Source organism: Podarcis cretensis, assembly GCF_951804945.1.
Source record: "Podarcis cretensis genome assembly, chromosome: 13".
NCBI classification, from domain to species: Eukaryota; Metazoa; Chordata; class Lepidosauria; order Squamata; family Lacertidae; genus Podarcis; species Podarcis cretensis.
The window spans coordinates 36909948-36926953 of NC_137182.1; the positions used below are offsets into that span (position 1 = coordinate 36909948).

General features: G+C 45.5%; 2 protein-coding genes and 1 long non-coding RNA gene across 6 annotated transcripts in view; 1 reads left to right on the plus strand and 2 right to left on the minus strand.

Annotated features, from left to right (window-relative positions):
• The window catches only part of LOC307201374 (excitatory amino acid transporter 2-like), a 31452-nt gene extending 29957 nt beyond the window's left edge, over window positions 1-1495 (minus strand). For 2 of the 3 annotated variants that reach the window (XM_079950528.1, XM_079950527.1), the window contains exons 1-2: window positions 1257-1493; window positions 838-912 (exon numbers count right to left, since the gene is read on the minus strand). Coding sequence is in view for 1 of the 3 variants with exons in the window: in XM_079950526.1 (XP_079806652.1) it covers window positions 721-732 (12 nt within the window). In the remaining 2 variants the exon portion in view is untranslated. Of the gene's footprint in view, window positions 1-720; window positions 913-1256 lie in introns of all 3 variants that reach the window. The other variant, XM_079950526.1, reaches the window with a different exon arrangement.
• A 357-nt stretch (window positions 1496-1852) lies between these two features.
• Window positions 1853-17006, minus strand: part of FLT3LG (fms related receptor tyrosine kinase 3 ligand) — a 30515-nt gene continuing 15361 nt past the window's right edge. Inside the window, exons 2-9 of one of the 2 annotated variants that reach the window (XM_079950574.1) lie at window positions 9555-9654; window positions 8252-8374; window positions 7388-7441; window positions 6525-6671; window positions 5346-5499; window positions 3497-3651; window positions 2734-2794; window positions 1853-2203 (exon numbers count right to left, since the gene is read on the minus strand). In XM_079950574.1, coding sequence (XP_079806700.1) covers window positions 2762-2794; window positions 3497-3651; window positions 5346-5499; window positions 6525-6671; window positions 7388-7441; window positions 8252-8374; window positions 9555-9590 — 702 coding nt within the window. In that variant the 5' untranslated portion in view covers window positions 9591-9654 and the 3' untranslated portion in view covers window positions 1853-2203; window positions 2734-2761. The remainder of the gene's footprint in view (window positions 2204-2733; window positions 2795-3496; window positions 3652-5345; window positions 5500-6524; window positions 6672-7387; window positions 7442-8251; window positions 8375-9554; window positions 9655-17006) is intronic. The other variant, XM_079950575.1, reaches the window with a different exon arrangement.
• LOC307201409 overlaps window positions 6158-17006 on the plus strand; it is a 49049-nt gene continuing 38200 nt past the window's right edge. The window contains exons 1-2 of the long non-coding RNA XR_013832707.1: window positions 6158-6261; window positions 7232-7329. This is a non-coding gene — a long non-coding RNA (uncharacterized lncRNA). The remainder of the gene's footprint in view (window positions 6262-7231; window positions 7330-17006) is intronic.

The following is a 17006-nucleotide window of genomic DNA, read 5'->3' on the forward strand; positions in this document are numbered from 1 at the left end:
GAGATATAAGGCAAAATGTGCAGGCACTGTTTCTTCTCATTTGTGGTGCGTTCCCCCCTTTCAGCATTTGCTTTTAAATAAAGATATGCCAGCCTCACCCAACAGCCCTGTGAGGTAGGCAGGCAGCTAGGCAAGTAGGTAGGCTAGGCTGAGAGACAGCGACAGAGAGAGTGACTGGCCCAGGGCCTCTCAGTGAGCTTCATGGCCAAGTGGGATTTGAACCCTAGCCCTACATCTGACCCTCTGGGCCTGCTCAATACAGTGGTACCTCGGGTTACAGACACTTCAGGTTACAGACTCCGCTAACCCAGAAATAGTACCTCGGGTTAAGAACTTTGCTTCAGGAGGAGAACAGAAATCGTGTGGTGGTGGCAGCAGCAGGAGGCTCCATTAGCTAAAGTGATACCTCAGGTTAAGAACAGTTTCAGGTTAAGAACGGACCTCCAGAACGAATTAAGTTCTTAACCCGAGGTACCATTGTATGGGTGCTTGCCCCACAGGAAGCTGCAGTCTGGGCACGGGGAATTTGTGGGCCCCCAGATATGGTCCCAGCTCCCATCAGTCCCTCCCTGGTAACATGGCAAAAGGTCGTGGATGATGGAAGCGACTTCTGGAGGGCCACAGGCTCATGTAGAGCTCTTTTTTCTGCAGCTCCATCTGGTGCCCCCTCCCCGAGTGCCCAATTCAGGTTTTCCCCTCTTCCCTCCCCATCCTTTTTACCTTGCGCGTCATGGGGCAGGGACTCCACTATGGGAGCCTTCTTTTGGCTGAAGAGCTGGGTACAAAAGCTCAGAATAAATAAATAATACCAGTATAGCACAATGCAGGCCTACTCACACGCAACAGCCGCCGGTGGCCTTTAACTGGGGAACCCTCTCGCCTTTGGGGCGGTTTGGGCATCTACAGTGGTGCCTCGCAAGACGAAAAGAATCTGTTCCACGATTCTCTTTGTCTAGCGGTTTTTTCGTCTTGCGAAGCAAGCCCATTGACGGCTTAGCGGATTAGCGCTATTAGCGGTTTAGCGGCTTTTAGCGGCTTATCAGCTTAGCGGATAAGCAGATAAGTGGCTTAGCGGCTTAGAAAAAGGGGGGGAAAGGGGGGAAGTCAGAAAAACTCGCAAGACATTTCGTCTTGCGAAGCAAGCCCATAGGGAAATTCGTTTTGCGAAGCGCCTCCAAAACGGAAAACCCTTTCGTCTAGCGGGTTTTTCGTCTTGCGAGGCATTCGTCTTGCGGGGCACCACTGTACGTCACAACAAAAGAGAAAAAGTTACTGCTCTCTGTCAGAGACGACATGGCTGAGGTGATTGCTGCCCATAACGGGAGCAAGCAGTTTTTCTTCTTTAGAGAGAACTCTCCCTTCACTCTCGCAGATTCCAGAGGTCAAATCTCCAACAGCAAAAATAAATATAGATATAAAATATAAATATATAGCCTTGGTGGCCCTCCACAAAGTCTCACAGATTTATCGTGGTGCCAGGTTTAAATGGGGGCAAGAGCTCACTTCATCAGGGGATGCATTTCCTGAAGCTGGTCCACAAAAGCTTATGCTAAAATAAACCTTTGAAGGGCGAGAAGACTTTATTGTTCAAGTAAGGCCATGTAAGCCCAGAGGTTCCTGCTCCAGGTTTGAGGGGACGCACCTATATCAGTGACCCTCTGGCCACCATTTTAAATTTCCCCCATGTGCCCAAGCGACGCTGCATTAAGAACTCTGTGGTACTTTGTGGGGAATTCAAAAAGGCAGGTGGCTGTCAGGTCCAGCTGCCCTTCCCTGAGCAGGCTAGGTACCAAAGCCAGAATTCCTTTTGGTGTCATGCAATTTAAATGATACGTTCAATGGCTACTAAACATTTTTGTTTATTTGTATTTTATTTTTATTTATACAAAATAATATATGTACATATATATATTAAAAAACAACAACAACTGTCCATGTCTTTCTCCTCTCACGCTTCTCAATATAAAAATGGCGGTGCAGCAACACCCAGTGGCAGAATCCGGAACTGATGCCCACACAACTCCTCAGAGGGATGCTGCAGATGAGTCTCTCTCCCCACTGCCTGTCTCCCCCCAATAGCTATGGAAGTCTAGTCCTCCAGGGAGAAAACAGTGGGAGCGGGGCATGTGCTGCTGTTGATGGTGTGTGAGCAAAAGAACGCCGTCCCATTCACTGTGGAGGGGGCCATTCATGCCTGAAGATGCTGTGGGAGGAAGATAAGATGACAATAAAAAAAATTGGTTGGGGCCTGGGCAGAAGAGTGAGGAGGCTGCAAAAAAACACAAATCATTTGGTCATTTTGTAATATTCCCCACTAGGTAAGACCCTGAAGCTTGCCCTGGAGTCTAATTCTCACTCAGGTGGGTATAAACATGTGCCAGGCAAGTAACGTTTCAGAGTTCAAGAGTGGAGCTTATGTAATTGGTTGTTCCTCCGTAGGAATGGATGAAATCTGTCCATTTGGGGGCTTTTTATCAGTTTCTCATTTTTCTAAACTTATGTTCAGTTCACCACATATCCTCATCGGTTTACAGTTTCATAAAAAAAACAAATTTAAAAGTCCTCATGAAAACTCACCGGCATTTTAGTGCAAGTTTAATCTTTGCACGCGATTTTATCGAACACATGTTTTTGCAAAGCAATTTCCCCCAACAGAAATTATTTTCTGAGAAATTTATTTCTATGCGCCTTTTGCCACAGAAATACGTAAATACAGGAAAGTCTTATCCTTACCTTTATTTCCCAAAGGTGCTCTGAAGGCTCAAACGGGCGTTTCCTGAAACCTTGGGAGCCTCTGGGGGATGAAATATGGAGCTATGATTACATCTCAAATTGACAGATGTGGGTGGAGGAGATAATAGTACTACTGGTGATGGTGGAGCCAATGTCACACATAGTGCTGAAAGGTGAGGATTGGGCCCATGCGAGAGTGACAGGATTCCGTGGTTACCTATCCTGGGATGATTGATCAAAGGCAGGGATGCTGTGTGCCCCCCCCCCATGTATACTGCAAGCACAAACATGCGACTCTAGCCTAGATAAAATTTCATTATTAAAACTACCCCCAAATTATCTTTGTCTGAGAAGAGGTAAACTCTCAAAAGGGGCATGCGATTATTGTTAAGTCTGGGAAACACTGCATTTTTGTATGTTATTTTCACCAATATATGCATTTTTAGGGATGGTTTACCCCAGTGTATGGATTTTCGTACACATTTGCTGGGCTGGAGAATTGCAAAATTTGGGGATGCGCAAATGTCAAAGGACAGCCATGTTTGGGTTCTCAGATTGCTTCAGAAACAACAAATCGAATAGGTTTGCCTTTAAAGACAAACTGAATTGGAACACCCCCAATCCTTACCTAGGACAGTATTTCCCAACCTCGTGCCCTTTAGAAACTTGGGACTGCAATTCCCACCAGATCCTTGTCAGCCATGGCTCAGTGAGTGCCCAAAACATCATATCCCAGAGCTTTTTGAAAAGGCTTCTTGCTTACCTGAAACAGGTTCCTTAATGGACGTGTCATGATGAGTAGAAAGCAGGAAATGGGAATGAGAAGCAGAAGTAGAAACGGACCCCAGTGAGATCTCTGAAGTGGGGTTTGCTGAGACGAGTGGACTCTATCATTGGTGACTGGAGTAGTAAAAGAGTCTGCAGTACAGAGAGAGACTGACCTATAGGGGCAGATTGAATGCCTTCCGGTAACAAGGGAGGGGCAGAGAGCGGATAATATTGAGAGGATACCCACAGAGTGTTGCTGAACCACTTTTTTATGACAACAGATGCAGAATATTGCATTGGTTTCACAAGAAGCGGATGGTGGCCTGCCATCAAGTGATTGGCACCACAATATTTTGTTTTGTTTTTTAAGGGGAGAGGGAGAAAAAGGAGGAGAAAGTCAATGGGGAGAAGAAGGAGAAAGAGTGAGAGCATCTCTACACCACAAATTATTAAACAATGGTCCACTGGTTTAATTGTCATGGACTCCCCCACCCAAAGCAATCATGGGAATTGTAGTTTATTGCAGGTGCTGAGAACGCTGCTCAGGGCCTCTAAATTCTCCCTCTGCCAAACTAAAACTCCCATGATTTCCTAGGGGAGAGATAAACCAGTATGGGTCCTCAAGTGTAGATATATGCCTTGGGAAAGACAGAAAAGAAAGGGTGGGGGGAAGAGACAGGAGAAAGAGAGATAAAATTGTAAACCACTTGAGAGGTTTTGATACAAAGCAGAGGTGTATAAAGTTTGTTCAATAAATAAAGTGATCCCTGTGGTAGAAACTAGGGTTTCATGCAGTCCTGGGGCTGCAGAAGTTGGTGACACTGACAGCTGGGGGTGAGCTGTAAGTTGGGAAGTCCTGAGTTCAAATCAGACCACAGCCACATACTCACTCAGTGGGCTTAGGCAACTGACTTTTCTTTCTGCCTCAGTTCCCCTTACTGCAAGCTGGGCATGATAATACCAATGTTGTAAACAGGGGCAGCTTCAGGTCTGAGGGGCTCCCTGGCAAAATGCCCTCCGTTAGGCCTCCGCCCTTGAGCTTGCTTGCCAACAGCTGCGAGTTGCCATTTTAAACTTCCCACAATGCCCCTGAAGTCATGTTGGTCTGGGGAATTCTGGGAAATTACAGTGGCAGCCGCAGAGGGCAGCTATTTAAATTTACCCAGAGTGGCGCAGTATGTCAAGGACCTATTGCGACCAGGTGGGCCTAGAAATTGCGTTGGGGGGGGGCAGAAGTGTTGACGTTGGGCCTGGTTATCATGGCTACTGGGATAATGTTTGTGAAGCATTCTGAAATCTCCAAAGCACCGTATGGATGCTAAGTATTATTTCTGGTGGAAACGAACCTTCAGAGCATAAATGCAACCACTCAGTAGGCAAAGCATTTGTATTCTGCCAAGATAGCGAGGCGACTTTTGCTCATTTTCTCTGCCTCCCCATATTGTCGACACTGGGGTGAAACCATCCTCTTTGATCAGCTCACCACATACCGTTTCATACACACCATAGCAATTTGTTCACCCACTGGAAAACAGGAGTGGCTGGGGCAGTGGGGCAGGGTTGCAAAGCCACCTTCCTAACACTGTCATCACTGTCACTGACCGGGTTGGGGTGCAGGGAGGTGGTGGGGAGCTCAGGGCTGTGTGGGCACAGATTGGCTCTGCTCCAAGTTTGCCACCCACCTGCCATGCCAGTGAACCACCTTGATAAGCAGCAGCGATGCCAGTTTTATGAGGGCAGCTCCATGGCATTGTCCCACTGTGTCAGCCCCCCATGGCAGAAATGTATCCCCTCTGTATCCCCACAGCCTTGCTCCCCCACACCCTGACCACCTGGAATGTTACCTGGTTGGCACTGAATAATGGTGCAATTACTGTAGTCAGCAGACTCTTTCAGTTCGATGAGTTTCTCCATCTTGTCCGCCAGGTTTCCGATGTGGTAAGGAATCGGATTCAAGAACTGAGTGATGTTTGTCCCCACAAAACGGACACAACTATCCTGTTAAGGCGCAAGAGAAAAAAGTCAAGCCCAGCAGTTTCGTCCTGATGTATAGTGAGCCCACAAGCCATGCCACCACACCTTAGGAACTGGGGCCAAATTACACGTGAAGTTGCGGCACTTAAATGGGGCTACTTCTGTTTTGAAGACAAAACAGCCGCAGGCCCCTACTCTGGATCAGGGCCCTGTGGCAGTTTCCTGCTGAAAATCACCCTCTTCCTCAGCTGTTCTTTACTCCCACTGGTGCTGCTGACTGCAGGCCTTAACTCTGGAGCCAAATAGGTTTAAAAAGTTTGAATTAGGGCATTAAAAGGGAAAAAACTAGGTTACAATATGTTAAAATTAACTTTAAGATAGAAAATAGATGAAGATGGAAAGGACTTGCTGAAATAGTTAATTGAAATGGAATACAAAAAGGGAGGGGTTGAGGAAGTCAATGAAACAAGTGTATGAAAGTTAAGATTTGAAAATATTGGAAGTGTTTTTAATTGTTTTTGTTTTGTTCTGTTAATTTAATGTTTTATGTAGTGTTTTTGTTTTTGTTTCTGTCTTTGTATGTTCAATTTTTCTTTTTTCTTTTTGTAATTTCCAAAATCTTAATAAATATTATATATATATATATATATATATATATATATATATATATATATATAAAGTTTGAATTAGGTAGGTTTTAAAGAAAATGCAAGCAAGACTGGATTTCTCCATCGACCTTAGGGGCCCATGGCTGCGTTTCAGCTTGTATTTTGCTTTGGAAGTTAGGTAAGTTTGCCTTTCAATGCGAACTGAATTGAAATTCTTCTCCATTCCTACCTGGCATGAGCAGGGGCCTGGCTTAATCTGGAGGGAGGAGCACCTTGTGGTATTTCATTCTGATCCAAATTTTAACTTAATTATTTTTAAATATCCTTAACAAATACAAATAATTGCTAGCGTTTAGGACTGGTCAGGTTCAAAACAGCTATTAGATGAATAAATAAGAGGGGGGAATGACCTGTGCTGACTTCCAAAGCACCCTGACCTACCTCAATGTTACATTCTTTAATAAAGGAGGCAATGTGATCTGTTATATTGAAGAACATTTTCTTCAGAATTCTCCCGGATACGCTGGCCAGATGCTTCAGCTTTTTGTTTATGAGATGAACTTCCCATAATTCCTGGCAGAATCCATCCTGGGGGAAATTATTGGGGGAGGGGGAATATAAGGAAGGAATGCATGATTAGGAAAAAGTCAGGGGTGCATTCTTGTTCGAAACCACTAAGAACATACAAAGCTGTCATAGGGCTCATCCAAACTTACCTTTTGACCCACGTTTTCCAGGCTCAGGTCCACACTTTAAAGCTCTGTGTCCAAGCACTCCTTTTCTTTGACCCAGATATTTCCCTGTGAAAACCTGCTCTTTGAAGCAGAAGCACAAACAAACAGGTTCCACCCACCCCCAATTGCTGTTTGCTCCAATTCAGCTATAAAGAGCAGGGGGTTCTTTTTCCAAGAAAAGCTCCGGAGAGGGGTGGGTGGGAAAGGGCACCTGGATACAGAGTTTTAAAGCATGGACCATTTCCTGGAAAGCACAGGGAAAAGGTAAGTGTAGATAAGCATTTATAGTGAGTCTGACTTTTGGTCTATCTAACTCAGTATTGCCCACACAGGCTGGCAGCAGCACAATTGACATAAGAGGAATTGTCTTTCAAATCCTTCCACTCCTGGTGGAACTTCTGCTTTCTGTAACAGGAGAGGCAGCACACATTTTCATCTCCACGCAAAAATTCGCTCCTGAATTAAAATAATTGCAACTGATCAGCCCTTTCAAGTAACATAACAACACCATGGTAGGTAACATATGTCTAGTTGTTTCCTTAGTTAACAGGTTGTTTTTTAAGACTTTACCGGTTTCAGGTTGGATGGCATATCTACTGGGTAATTGAGGAGCAGGTACTGCTTCTGCGGAGAGAAAGAGATAGGCCTGAGTTGAATGCGGGGAGAGGATGGATTAAAGAGCAAGAAAAGTCTATCCACGAAATGTTTTTAAATAGGCTTTAAAGGTGCCTCTAGGTCAGAGGTTGGCAACCTAAGGCCCATGAGCTTCCTGGAACCGGCCCACAGCCGTTCTGTGGATCGGCGTGGGGATTCCATGCCTTTCTTCATGGCCATTTTTTTCCTCACTGCAGGGATCAACTTCCATCCCAGAAAAGCACCGGAAATGGCGTGTGCGCATGCGCATGGGTGCTCCTCACCTGGAGGAGTGCCTGTACGCGTGCGTACGTGCTATTTCTGGTGCACTTCCAGGACAGAGGAGCACCCACGTGTATGTGCACACGCTATTTCTGGCGCTCTTCTGACCCAGAAGAGCACCGGAAATAGCTTGAGCACATGCACAGGCGCGCATGCTCTGGCCCAACGAGAGGCCTGCAAGGGAGTGGACTGGACCAGCCTCAAAAAACGTTGCCGACCCCTGATCTAGGTTTATCTAGATGAGCCTTCATCACCCTGGCACAATTCTCCATGTTTTGGACCACAACTCCCATGAGCGCTGCAGTGTTGCATTTCTACCTGCAGGGCCAATTTCAAGTTGGTAGCATGGGATGATTGGCTCAGCCCCTTGGCAATTAAACACTATGGTCCCTACAACACTTTATCACATCCCCAATGCTGTTCAACATCTATCTGAAGGAGGTTCATGGTGAGTTTTGGCACCTATTTTTCTAGAAAAATAGCACTGCCCTGATATAGTCTGCTCGAGGGCACACTCACCAGTTCTTTAATTTTAGATATAAAAAGCTGAGTGTTGTTCGTTGACTCAAACGGAACATGTTGAAAGATGCAATTCTTGCTTGACTCACATTGGGTGAGAAACAGCAGCAGCAGAACAAAGACCTAGAAGGACAGGAAAAAAAATCTTTGGCTTATATAGTAAGTGAAAGCTCAAAAGAACTCTCAAGCATCTCTCAGCTAGCATGCAATGCAGACCCAAACTTCCATCTTCAAATATCTGAAGACCTGTCACATACATGACAGAGCAAATCTGTTACCTGCCTGATCCTCTTTTAAAGGCATCCAAATCTTACCCTCCTTCCTTTACAGTAGAATGGGATTGTTGGCATCGGACTTTCCCAAGAGACAATGGAGTGTGACTCCGGGGGTGAAGTCAAACTAACGGAGAATCATAGCACTTGCTGTGGCTGCAGAGACCACCAAAGTGACTATTTCAGCGTGCAAACCTAGGCATTGGAGTTCCTGGGCTGCCCAGATGACAAGACCCCCCCTCTCAGCCTCACTGATGTGGCCCAAAGGAAAGCAGAGCAATACGTTTGGCATCAGTTTGGCTACAGCAGTTGTTGGAAGGTGTACAAGACACCATTCAACCACTCTGAATTTGTGTAGGGCTTACTCCATAGCTTCTTCTTCTCCCGAAGATGTCTTGCAAGGCCAGGGGTATGGAGGGTTTACTCCCAAAACCTTTCTCACGAATGAGTGTAGCCACAAGGCAGCAGAGGTTGAGAATCAGAGTTTCCTTCTCCCAGGTGAGCTACCTTCCCAGGTTGACAAGCCCCATCTGCTCCTCATTTCCCTCTGCAGCATGTCATACTGCAACATTTCCCAGTCGTTTGTTGCTAATAGGTAAACTCTACAGCTCAGCGGACAGACAGTTGGAGAAGCGAAGACTGAAAAGGTGGCGGCGAGGAGAATGGAATAGTCTGGAAGAGGCTGATTGCAGAAACATTCCCCCCGTCTGCAATCACGAGGACAAAAAAAACTTTTAAAAAAGGGAAATCTGCGTTGCTCAAAAAGGCAGTGAATGATAGAAAGGAAATTGCTTTCTGAGTAATTTGCTTTCTGTCATTCACTGCCTTTTTGAGCAATGCAGATTTTGAGTGCTGGAAAGCATGCATTGAACTAAGGCCACCTGGTTCTGGGGAGATAATGGTGATGCTATAAGGAGAGGTCCAAAGAACCTCCCTCTCCCTCTTCCTCTCCGGCCACCATTCCTGGACTAGTATATCAGGAGAAGCTGAGGCCTCTTCCTTGATCCTGCCAATTGTTTTTGAAAACTTACCACAAAAGACTCTGGGGTTGCATGGCGCCAAATCATCTCCACATGGTCTGGTGGATGACCAACATGCTGAGGATTACCCCTCTAGAAAGGGGGGGGGGAGCTGTGGGGATAAAAGAAAGGATGGTTAGGGGTTAAGAGGCCAAGGAAACACGGGCTTGGGATGTAGCAAAACCAGCATTTGCCAACGTGGGGCCTTCCAGATGTTTTGCACTACAACTTATGCAAAATAATAAAAAATACCTAACATCAGGGCTTCTTTTGAGCTGGAACTCTCCGGAACTCGCCATTATAAGGGAACAAGGGAGGCACTCAGGGTGAGTTTCTGTACCTCTTTTTCTAGAAAAATAGCACTGGTTCACATGAAACACTGTTTATTCATTTATTCATTGCATTTATCTTCCAAGGATCTCAAGGTGGTGAACATGGGTCTCCTCCTCCCCATTTCATCCTCACAACAACCCTGTGAGGTAGGCTAGGCTATGAGATGGTGACTGGCCCAAGGTCACCCAGCTGAGTGGGGATTCAAACTCTGCTCTCCAGGGTCCTAGTCCAACGCTCTAACCATTACGCCACATTACGCATAATGATTCTTCAGTCATCCACCATTTGACCTGTAGTGGGGGATTTCAACATACACGCAGGGGCCAACTTGATGGAGCAGCCTGCGGCATCAGAGCCTTCATCACATCCATGGGGTTGTCTCTGTTGAAGTTCCTGTGTGTGTGATTCCACAGGTTACGGAGTCAGCTGTGTGCCTGTATCTGTGTGTGAGAAAGGCCGGCTGGAGGACCTGCCTGTGGGCAGTGAAACTCGCTGGTGAAGGACACCTCTTCAGGACCGGGTGCCATGAGCCACTGAACATGAGTAGGCTAAGCCCCGGGGGAGAAGATGGCGGAAGTCCAGGAGTCCTACACATTGAGAGGCTCAATGGGCAGAACTGGGAGGATTGGTCCTGAAGCACGTTGCTCTGGTCACAGTCTTATTGTTTTACAGCAGCAATTACAATTGGCAACTGAATTAATCGGCTGCTGATTAATTGCTGTTGTAAAATAAACGCTTCTTAGATTAGGAAATAAGCTGCGTACAGAAACTTTTCTGCATGCTTGAGTAATCTCTGTTAAGTTGTGGGTGAACATATCAGACGACATAGCAATTCTTCAAACAGCTCTTGTTTATTTACAGGCCAGAACAGAACTGAACTGAAGGGTTCAGCCAGCCTGCTTATATAGAGCTCCACTAGAACGCAACAGTAACCACACAGAACACAGACGGCTGTGCACAATCTCTGCTAAATGCCGGGACAACACTGAGTTGCAGCGGAAGCGTACCGGACGTTGAATTCCACAGTCTCAGCACAGAACCAGCCTGATGGATGTGGCAGGTCACACTCCCAAGACAGTCTTTTCAACAGGAGGGCTGGTTGGTGCGCTGACAGGTTTTTCTAACTCCCATTGTTGTGGATGGACCATTTCTTGGTGAGGTTTGGTTAGTCGGCAGCCCCTGGGAATTATGAGACCCGGCCTGTTAGGTTGGCCTGCCCCCAGAGACTTATGGAATCCACTGGATTCCTGAATGCTCTGGGGAATTTTCTGACTGACATGGTGGGCACTCCTGTTGACGTAAAGTAGGCGAGACCATTATCAGAGTGCTGCCTCCATGGATGGAGACAGTATGCTTCTGAATGCCAGATGCTGGGAACCACAAGATAGTCGTGTCTTGCCTGAGGGTTTCCCACAGGAATCTGGCTGGCCATTGTGAGAACAGGGTGCATTTATAAAGCTGAATCAATTTTGCAAATTTGCACAGAGAAATTGCAAACTGGGAAACTGCTGTCCTTCAAAATTCACACCTTGCCATGCAATTGTCCAACCAAACAATGCTTGCAAAAGCACATATATTAAGTGTGTATAACAATGAAGAAGTTTGTGGAAAATAACATATAAAAGGTTATTATGTTAGGGGAAATGATTGCTTGCAAAAATTGCTGCAAAACGTGGAAAACTGAATTTAAGATTGGAAAAAATGTGAACTTGGGGACTGAAATTGGCAGAGCCTTCCATCCGTGCTTCCAATGGAAAGAACAAAGAAGTAGCAGGTTTAATATTTAATCTGAATCATAGCATTCTCCTACTTATTCTCCTAAATAAACCACAATTGGGTACCCAAGCCTGGTGTCTGCGGTTTGTTTCTTGATTGTGGTTGGTTTAACAGCTTGTGCACTCCTTAATTTCCGTAACCACAGTTAATTGCTCACATTAGGTCCAAGCCCTGCCAGTGTAACATCCTGTCCAACATGCGTCTTCCAGGACGAAAATAGGGACTTACCAGCCAAGTAAGAAATTCTATATATGAGTAAGCAAACTGGAGGTTCTTTTCTCCTGCTCTGGAGGGTTGGACTCGAAGCAACGGCTTCAAGTCACAAGAAAGGAGATTCCGACTAAACGTTCAGAAAAAAACTTTCTGAAAGTAAGAGCTGTTTGACAATGGGAGAGGCAGCATTTGAAACTCCCATTGTTCTAGGCGCGTTTTACGACAGGGAATTCCATTAGCGCAAGCAGTTTCTGAGCTCTGGGTGCAGAAGTGAGCCTAAGATTTCAGATTAAAACTGCCACGGCTAAAAGAAAAGGACCTTTTTATTACTGATGCACCGTAAAATGTGTTCTTAATGTTGCAAACCACCCTGAGATCTTTTGATAAAGGGCAGTATATAAATTGAATATAATAATAATGATGATGATGATGATGATGATGACGACAACAACAACAACAACAACAACAATGCTAGAATGTGGATGTTGTGGTCTGTGAGTAACAAGTGGCCCTCAGCCTAAAGTTACACTGCTTTACCCTGGCTTTTGACAACTGAGATGAATATTTTTAAGGCCCACCTTACTTCTGTAATTGTAAATTGTTTAAAACTCTTTTTCTTTATTTAACTGTTTTTTTAAATTGTAACCCTCTCTGGGGCTTTTGAATGAAGGGCAGGTTGTTGTTGTTGTTAAATAAGTTGCCTACTTTATTTGCACCATTTGTTTTAATAAGACTTTGTATTCCTTCACTCTGAGATTTTTTTTTGTATGTGTAGCACATGCATGTTATCCTCATCATAGACTGAGTAAAAGAGATAAAGAAGATCAACACCCAAACAGAATCACAGGTGTCTTTGGAAGTAAAACAGAGACAGGGCTCCTGGATTGCATTGTAAATTTGGAACAGGGACTTATTAGTGGGTTAGAAGACTAGAGCATAGGGTTTTATAGATTGTTCCACTAGCAAGCGATGAGAAGACTCATACAGCAAACAGAGGAGCATACAATTAATTCATTTATTATATGTTAATAAATGGATGTTAATCATTTGCTTTTGCTAACCTTTTGCTAACCTAGATTCCAGTTGAGGAAGCATAGCAGAGGCAGCTGTAATCATCAGTAGATGTGAAAGATTGTTGTTGTTATTATTATTATTATTATTATTATTATTATTATTAGGCCCACAGAGAGAGATATGGGGAGGCACATAGAACAATACATTACAATGCTATGCAATCCTGCATTGTTTCAGACCCCACCCACTTGGGGCTCTGACTCCACCCACCGCTGGCTCTAACTCCACCCACCATTTTCCACAGCCCCTGGTTGACTTTCCTATGGCCTTTAATGGAAAAATAAACGAAGCTTCCTCACCCCTTCCTTAGGAAAGAGCTTTTCTGTACGCTGCCATCTGTTCCTTTTTAAACAGAAGATGCCAGAAGTGAACTTGAGACTTTCTGCATACAAAGCTTTTATCAGTGATCTCTGGCCCTTCTTGGAAAGCCGTAATAGCACTTTGCCAGTACTGTACACAATGGCAGGATTTTAAGCTGTTTACCTTGCCACAAATTAGGTGTGTGCGTGTGCGGGGGCAATGACTGGAATACAATGGGTGGGAAATGACATCATGTGAATTCCCCATTAAAAAAATTGGGTGAACCAAGGGTGGCAACTCCAAAACCACATTAAGAAGGATACCAAAAAGCCACAAATGATTTGGGGTGCAGGGCAGGAAAAGAGGGTGAAAGGTAAATAAGGATTTGGAAAGGAGAAGAGTGCCTTTCAGTTAAGTCATGCCTGTGCAAGGGGAATGGGTGTCTACCTGACAGGGCCACCAGAGGTAAAAAAGAAAAGGTACAAGGTACAGCTACTGAAATTCCTTCTTTAACACAACTATTAATGATACAGGAGCACTGCCTGATCTCTTCCTTACCTGGCCACCTGGTAAACCTCTCTCCAAACTCGGCCAAACAGAATAACAGATGAAATTTAGTCTGCAGGTTGCTGCCAAATGTTGGCACAATGGGACGAGATTCCATGTGCATTCTGCTACTATCCGGGAAAGAGGCGTAAGACTGAAGAGACCTGGGTCAAACCAAAGGCCCATCCATCCCAGACTATTGTTGCTCACAGCAAAGACCCAGGTGCCTCCAAGGCTGCTTCTGCACTAGGGGTTGGGAGTCAATGCTACTCAGATTAGAGCCACTGAAGTCCATGGCCTGGAGGAACTCGGGTTTGTTGATTTCAACGGGTATTCAACTCCTGAGAAACTATTCAGAATGTATAAAGACGTTTCAAATGTTTGCTGGAAAATGACAAGAACATGAAGAGACATTTTATCATGCCTGGGGGGGGATGTAAAAAAAAAGCTAAAATATACTGGATACGAATACACAGAATCATAAAATCATAGAACTGTGGAGTTGGAAGGGACCCAGGGGGTCATCTAGTCCAGCCCCCTGCAATCCAATGCAATAATAATAATAGGCTTCAAACCCACAATTCTGAGATTAAGAGTCTCATGCTCTCCGTGGATACAGCAGATTTTAAAGGTTACTGTTCAGTTGAAGCCAGAACTCTTGCTTTTCGGGCTAAGAAGAAGAAGAAGAAGAAGAAGAAGAAGAAGAAGAAGAAGAAGAGTTTGGATTTTATATCCCGCCTTTCACTCCCTTTAAGGAGTCTCAAAGCGGCTAACATTCTCCTTTCCCTTCCTCCCCCACAACAAACACTCTGTGAGGTGAGTGGGGCTGAGAGACTTCAGAGAAGTGTGACTGGCCCAAGGTCACCCAGCAGCTGCATGTGGAGGAGCGGAGACGCAAACCCGGATCCCCAGATTACGAGACTACCGCTCTTAACCACGACACCACACTACACACACAATTAGAAAGGGGTTATGGAAGAGGACTGCAATACAGTGGTACCTTGGGTTAAATATGCTTCAGGTTACATACGCTTCAGGTTACAGACTCTGCTAACCCAGAAATAGTACCTCAGGTTAAGAACTTTGCTTCAGGATGAGAACAGAAATCGTGCTCCGGCGGCGCAGCGGCAGCAGGAGGCCCCATTAGCTAAAGTGGTGTTCAGGTTAAGAACAGTTTCAGGTTAAGAACGGACCTCCAGAACAAATTAAGTACTTAACCTCAGGTACTACTGTATATGTATACTGCCGTGCGATTGCTATAGGCCATGTATGTCCAACGCGACGACCATGGTCAACTCGGGGATAAAGCACCCTGCTCGGCCGCAGGCTTTGCCCGACGCCCAGTCATAGCTGTCAACTTTCAGATTTGAAAGTAAGGGATCAGCAGCCTCGAAAATACAGTGGTGCCCCGCAAGACGAATGCCTCGCAAGACGGAAAACCCGCTAGACGAAAGGGTTTTCCGTTTTGGAGGCGCTTCGCAAAATGAATTTCCCTATGGGCTTGCTTCGCAAGTTGAAAATGTCTTGCAAGTTCCTGCAGGTTTCCCCCCTCCCCTTTCCCCCCCTTTTCCTAAGCCGCTAAGCAGCTTATCAGCTGATCCGCTGATAAGCCGCTTAACAGCTGATCGCTAAAAGCCGCTAAACCGCTAATAGCGCTAATCCGCTAAGCTGTCAATGGGCTTGCTTCACAAGACGAAAAAACCGCTATACGAAGAGCCTCACGGAATGGATTAATTTCGTCTTGTGAGGCACCACTGTAAGGGATCAGCAACCTCACCTGTCCCAGGGACAGTCTATGGGATATCTAACAATCCGGGATAGCAGCGGGAAGCAGCGGGAAACGGCGCTGGAATAAGGGAATTTCCTGCAAAAAAAGCGAAGGTTGACAGCTATGGACCCAGTCAGCTGGCCAGCTGGGAAAGGGAGGAGAGAGAGAGAAAGAGAGAGAGAGAGAGAGAGAGAGAGAGAGAGAGAGAGAGAGCGCATGTTGAGAGCCAGTGTGGTGTCGTGGTTAAGAGCGGTAGTCTCGTGATCTGGGGATCCGGGTTCGCGTCTCCGCTCCTCCACATGCAGCTGCTGGGTGACCTTGGGCTAGTCACGCTTCTCTGAAGTCTCTCAGCTCCACTCACGTCACAGAGTGTTTGTTGTGGGGGAGGAAGGGAAAGGAGAATGTTAGCCGCTTTGAGACTCCTTTGGGTAGTGATAAAGCGGGATATCAAATCCAAACTCTTCTCTTCTTCTTCTTCTTCTTCTCCTCCCTCTCACCTCTCCTGCTGGTTCCCATGGGAAGAAAACCTTCTCCCTCCTAGTTCTGCACGGATGCTGAACTACTCCCACCTTTCCAGCTCCAGAACAGCTGCATTAATCCAGAAGTAAGCCACTGCCCCCCCCCCCCCGGAGCTTTCCCATCCAGTAAAGGGGGAATTGGACATTGCTGGGCGTGATGGCTTCCCGTGTGCACCAATGGCCCTGGGAAGGGGCTGGTGTGGGGGGTAATAATTTATTATTATTTTTATCATAATCATAATTTATCATTTATTATTTATACCCCGCCCATCTGGCTGGGTTTCCCCAGCTACATATAATATGTTTAAGTTGAAGAATGACAATGGGAGAGTGTGGTAGATCACTGCCAGTTTTGTTTTGTTTTTTTGTATTTTTTGTTGTTGCGGGGTCCATCTGTTGCAGTTTACTGTCGTAGCAAATACAGTGGTACCTCAGGTTACGTACTTAATTCGTTCCAGAGGTCCGTACTTAACCTGAAACTGTTCTTAACCTGAAGCATCACTTTGGCTAATGGGGCCTCCTGCTGCTGCCGCCTTACCAGAGCACGATTTCTGTTCTCATTCTGAAGCAAAGTGCTTAACCTGAAGCACTATTTCTGGGTTAACAGAGTCTGTAACCTGAAGCGTATGTAACCTGAACCGTATGTAACCCGAGGTACCACTGTACAGGACTTAGATCAATAAGGCACCTGATTAGAAGTGCACAAAATTCCATCACAAAGATGGTAATTTATCCGCGTAACGTAAACAGAAATTAAGAGAATTATATATACAAAACTTAATACATTACTATTTTTAGTATAACAAGAAATCTTACAGTGCAATTCTATGCATGCTTACTGAGAACTAAGTCCCACTTAAGGCCACATTCTGCCCCATTTCTTTTACCAACAACCAAAACCCAACAGTGAAACCCCCCAAGCGGCTGATTGAGTAT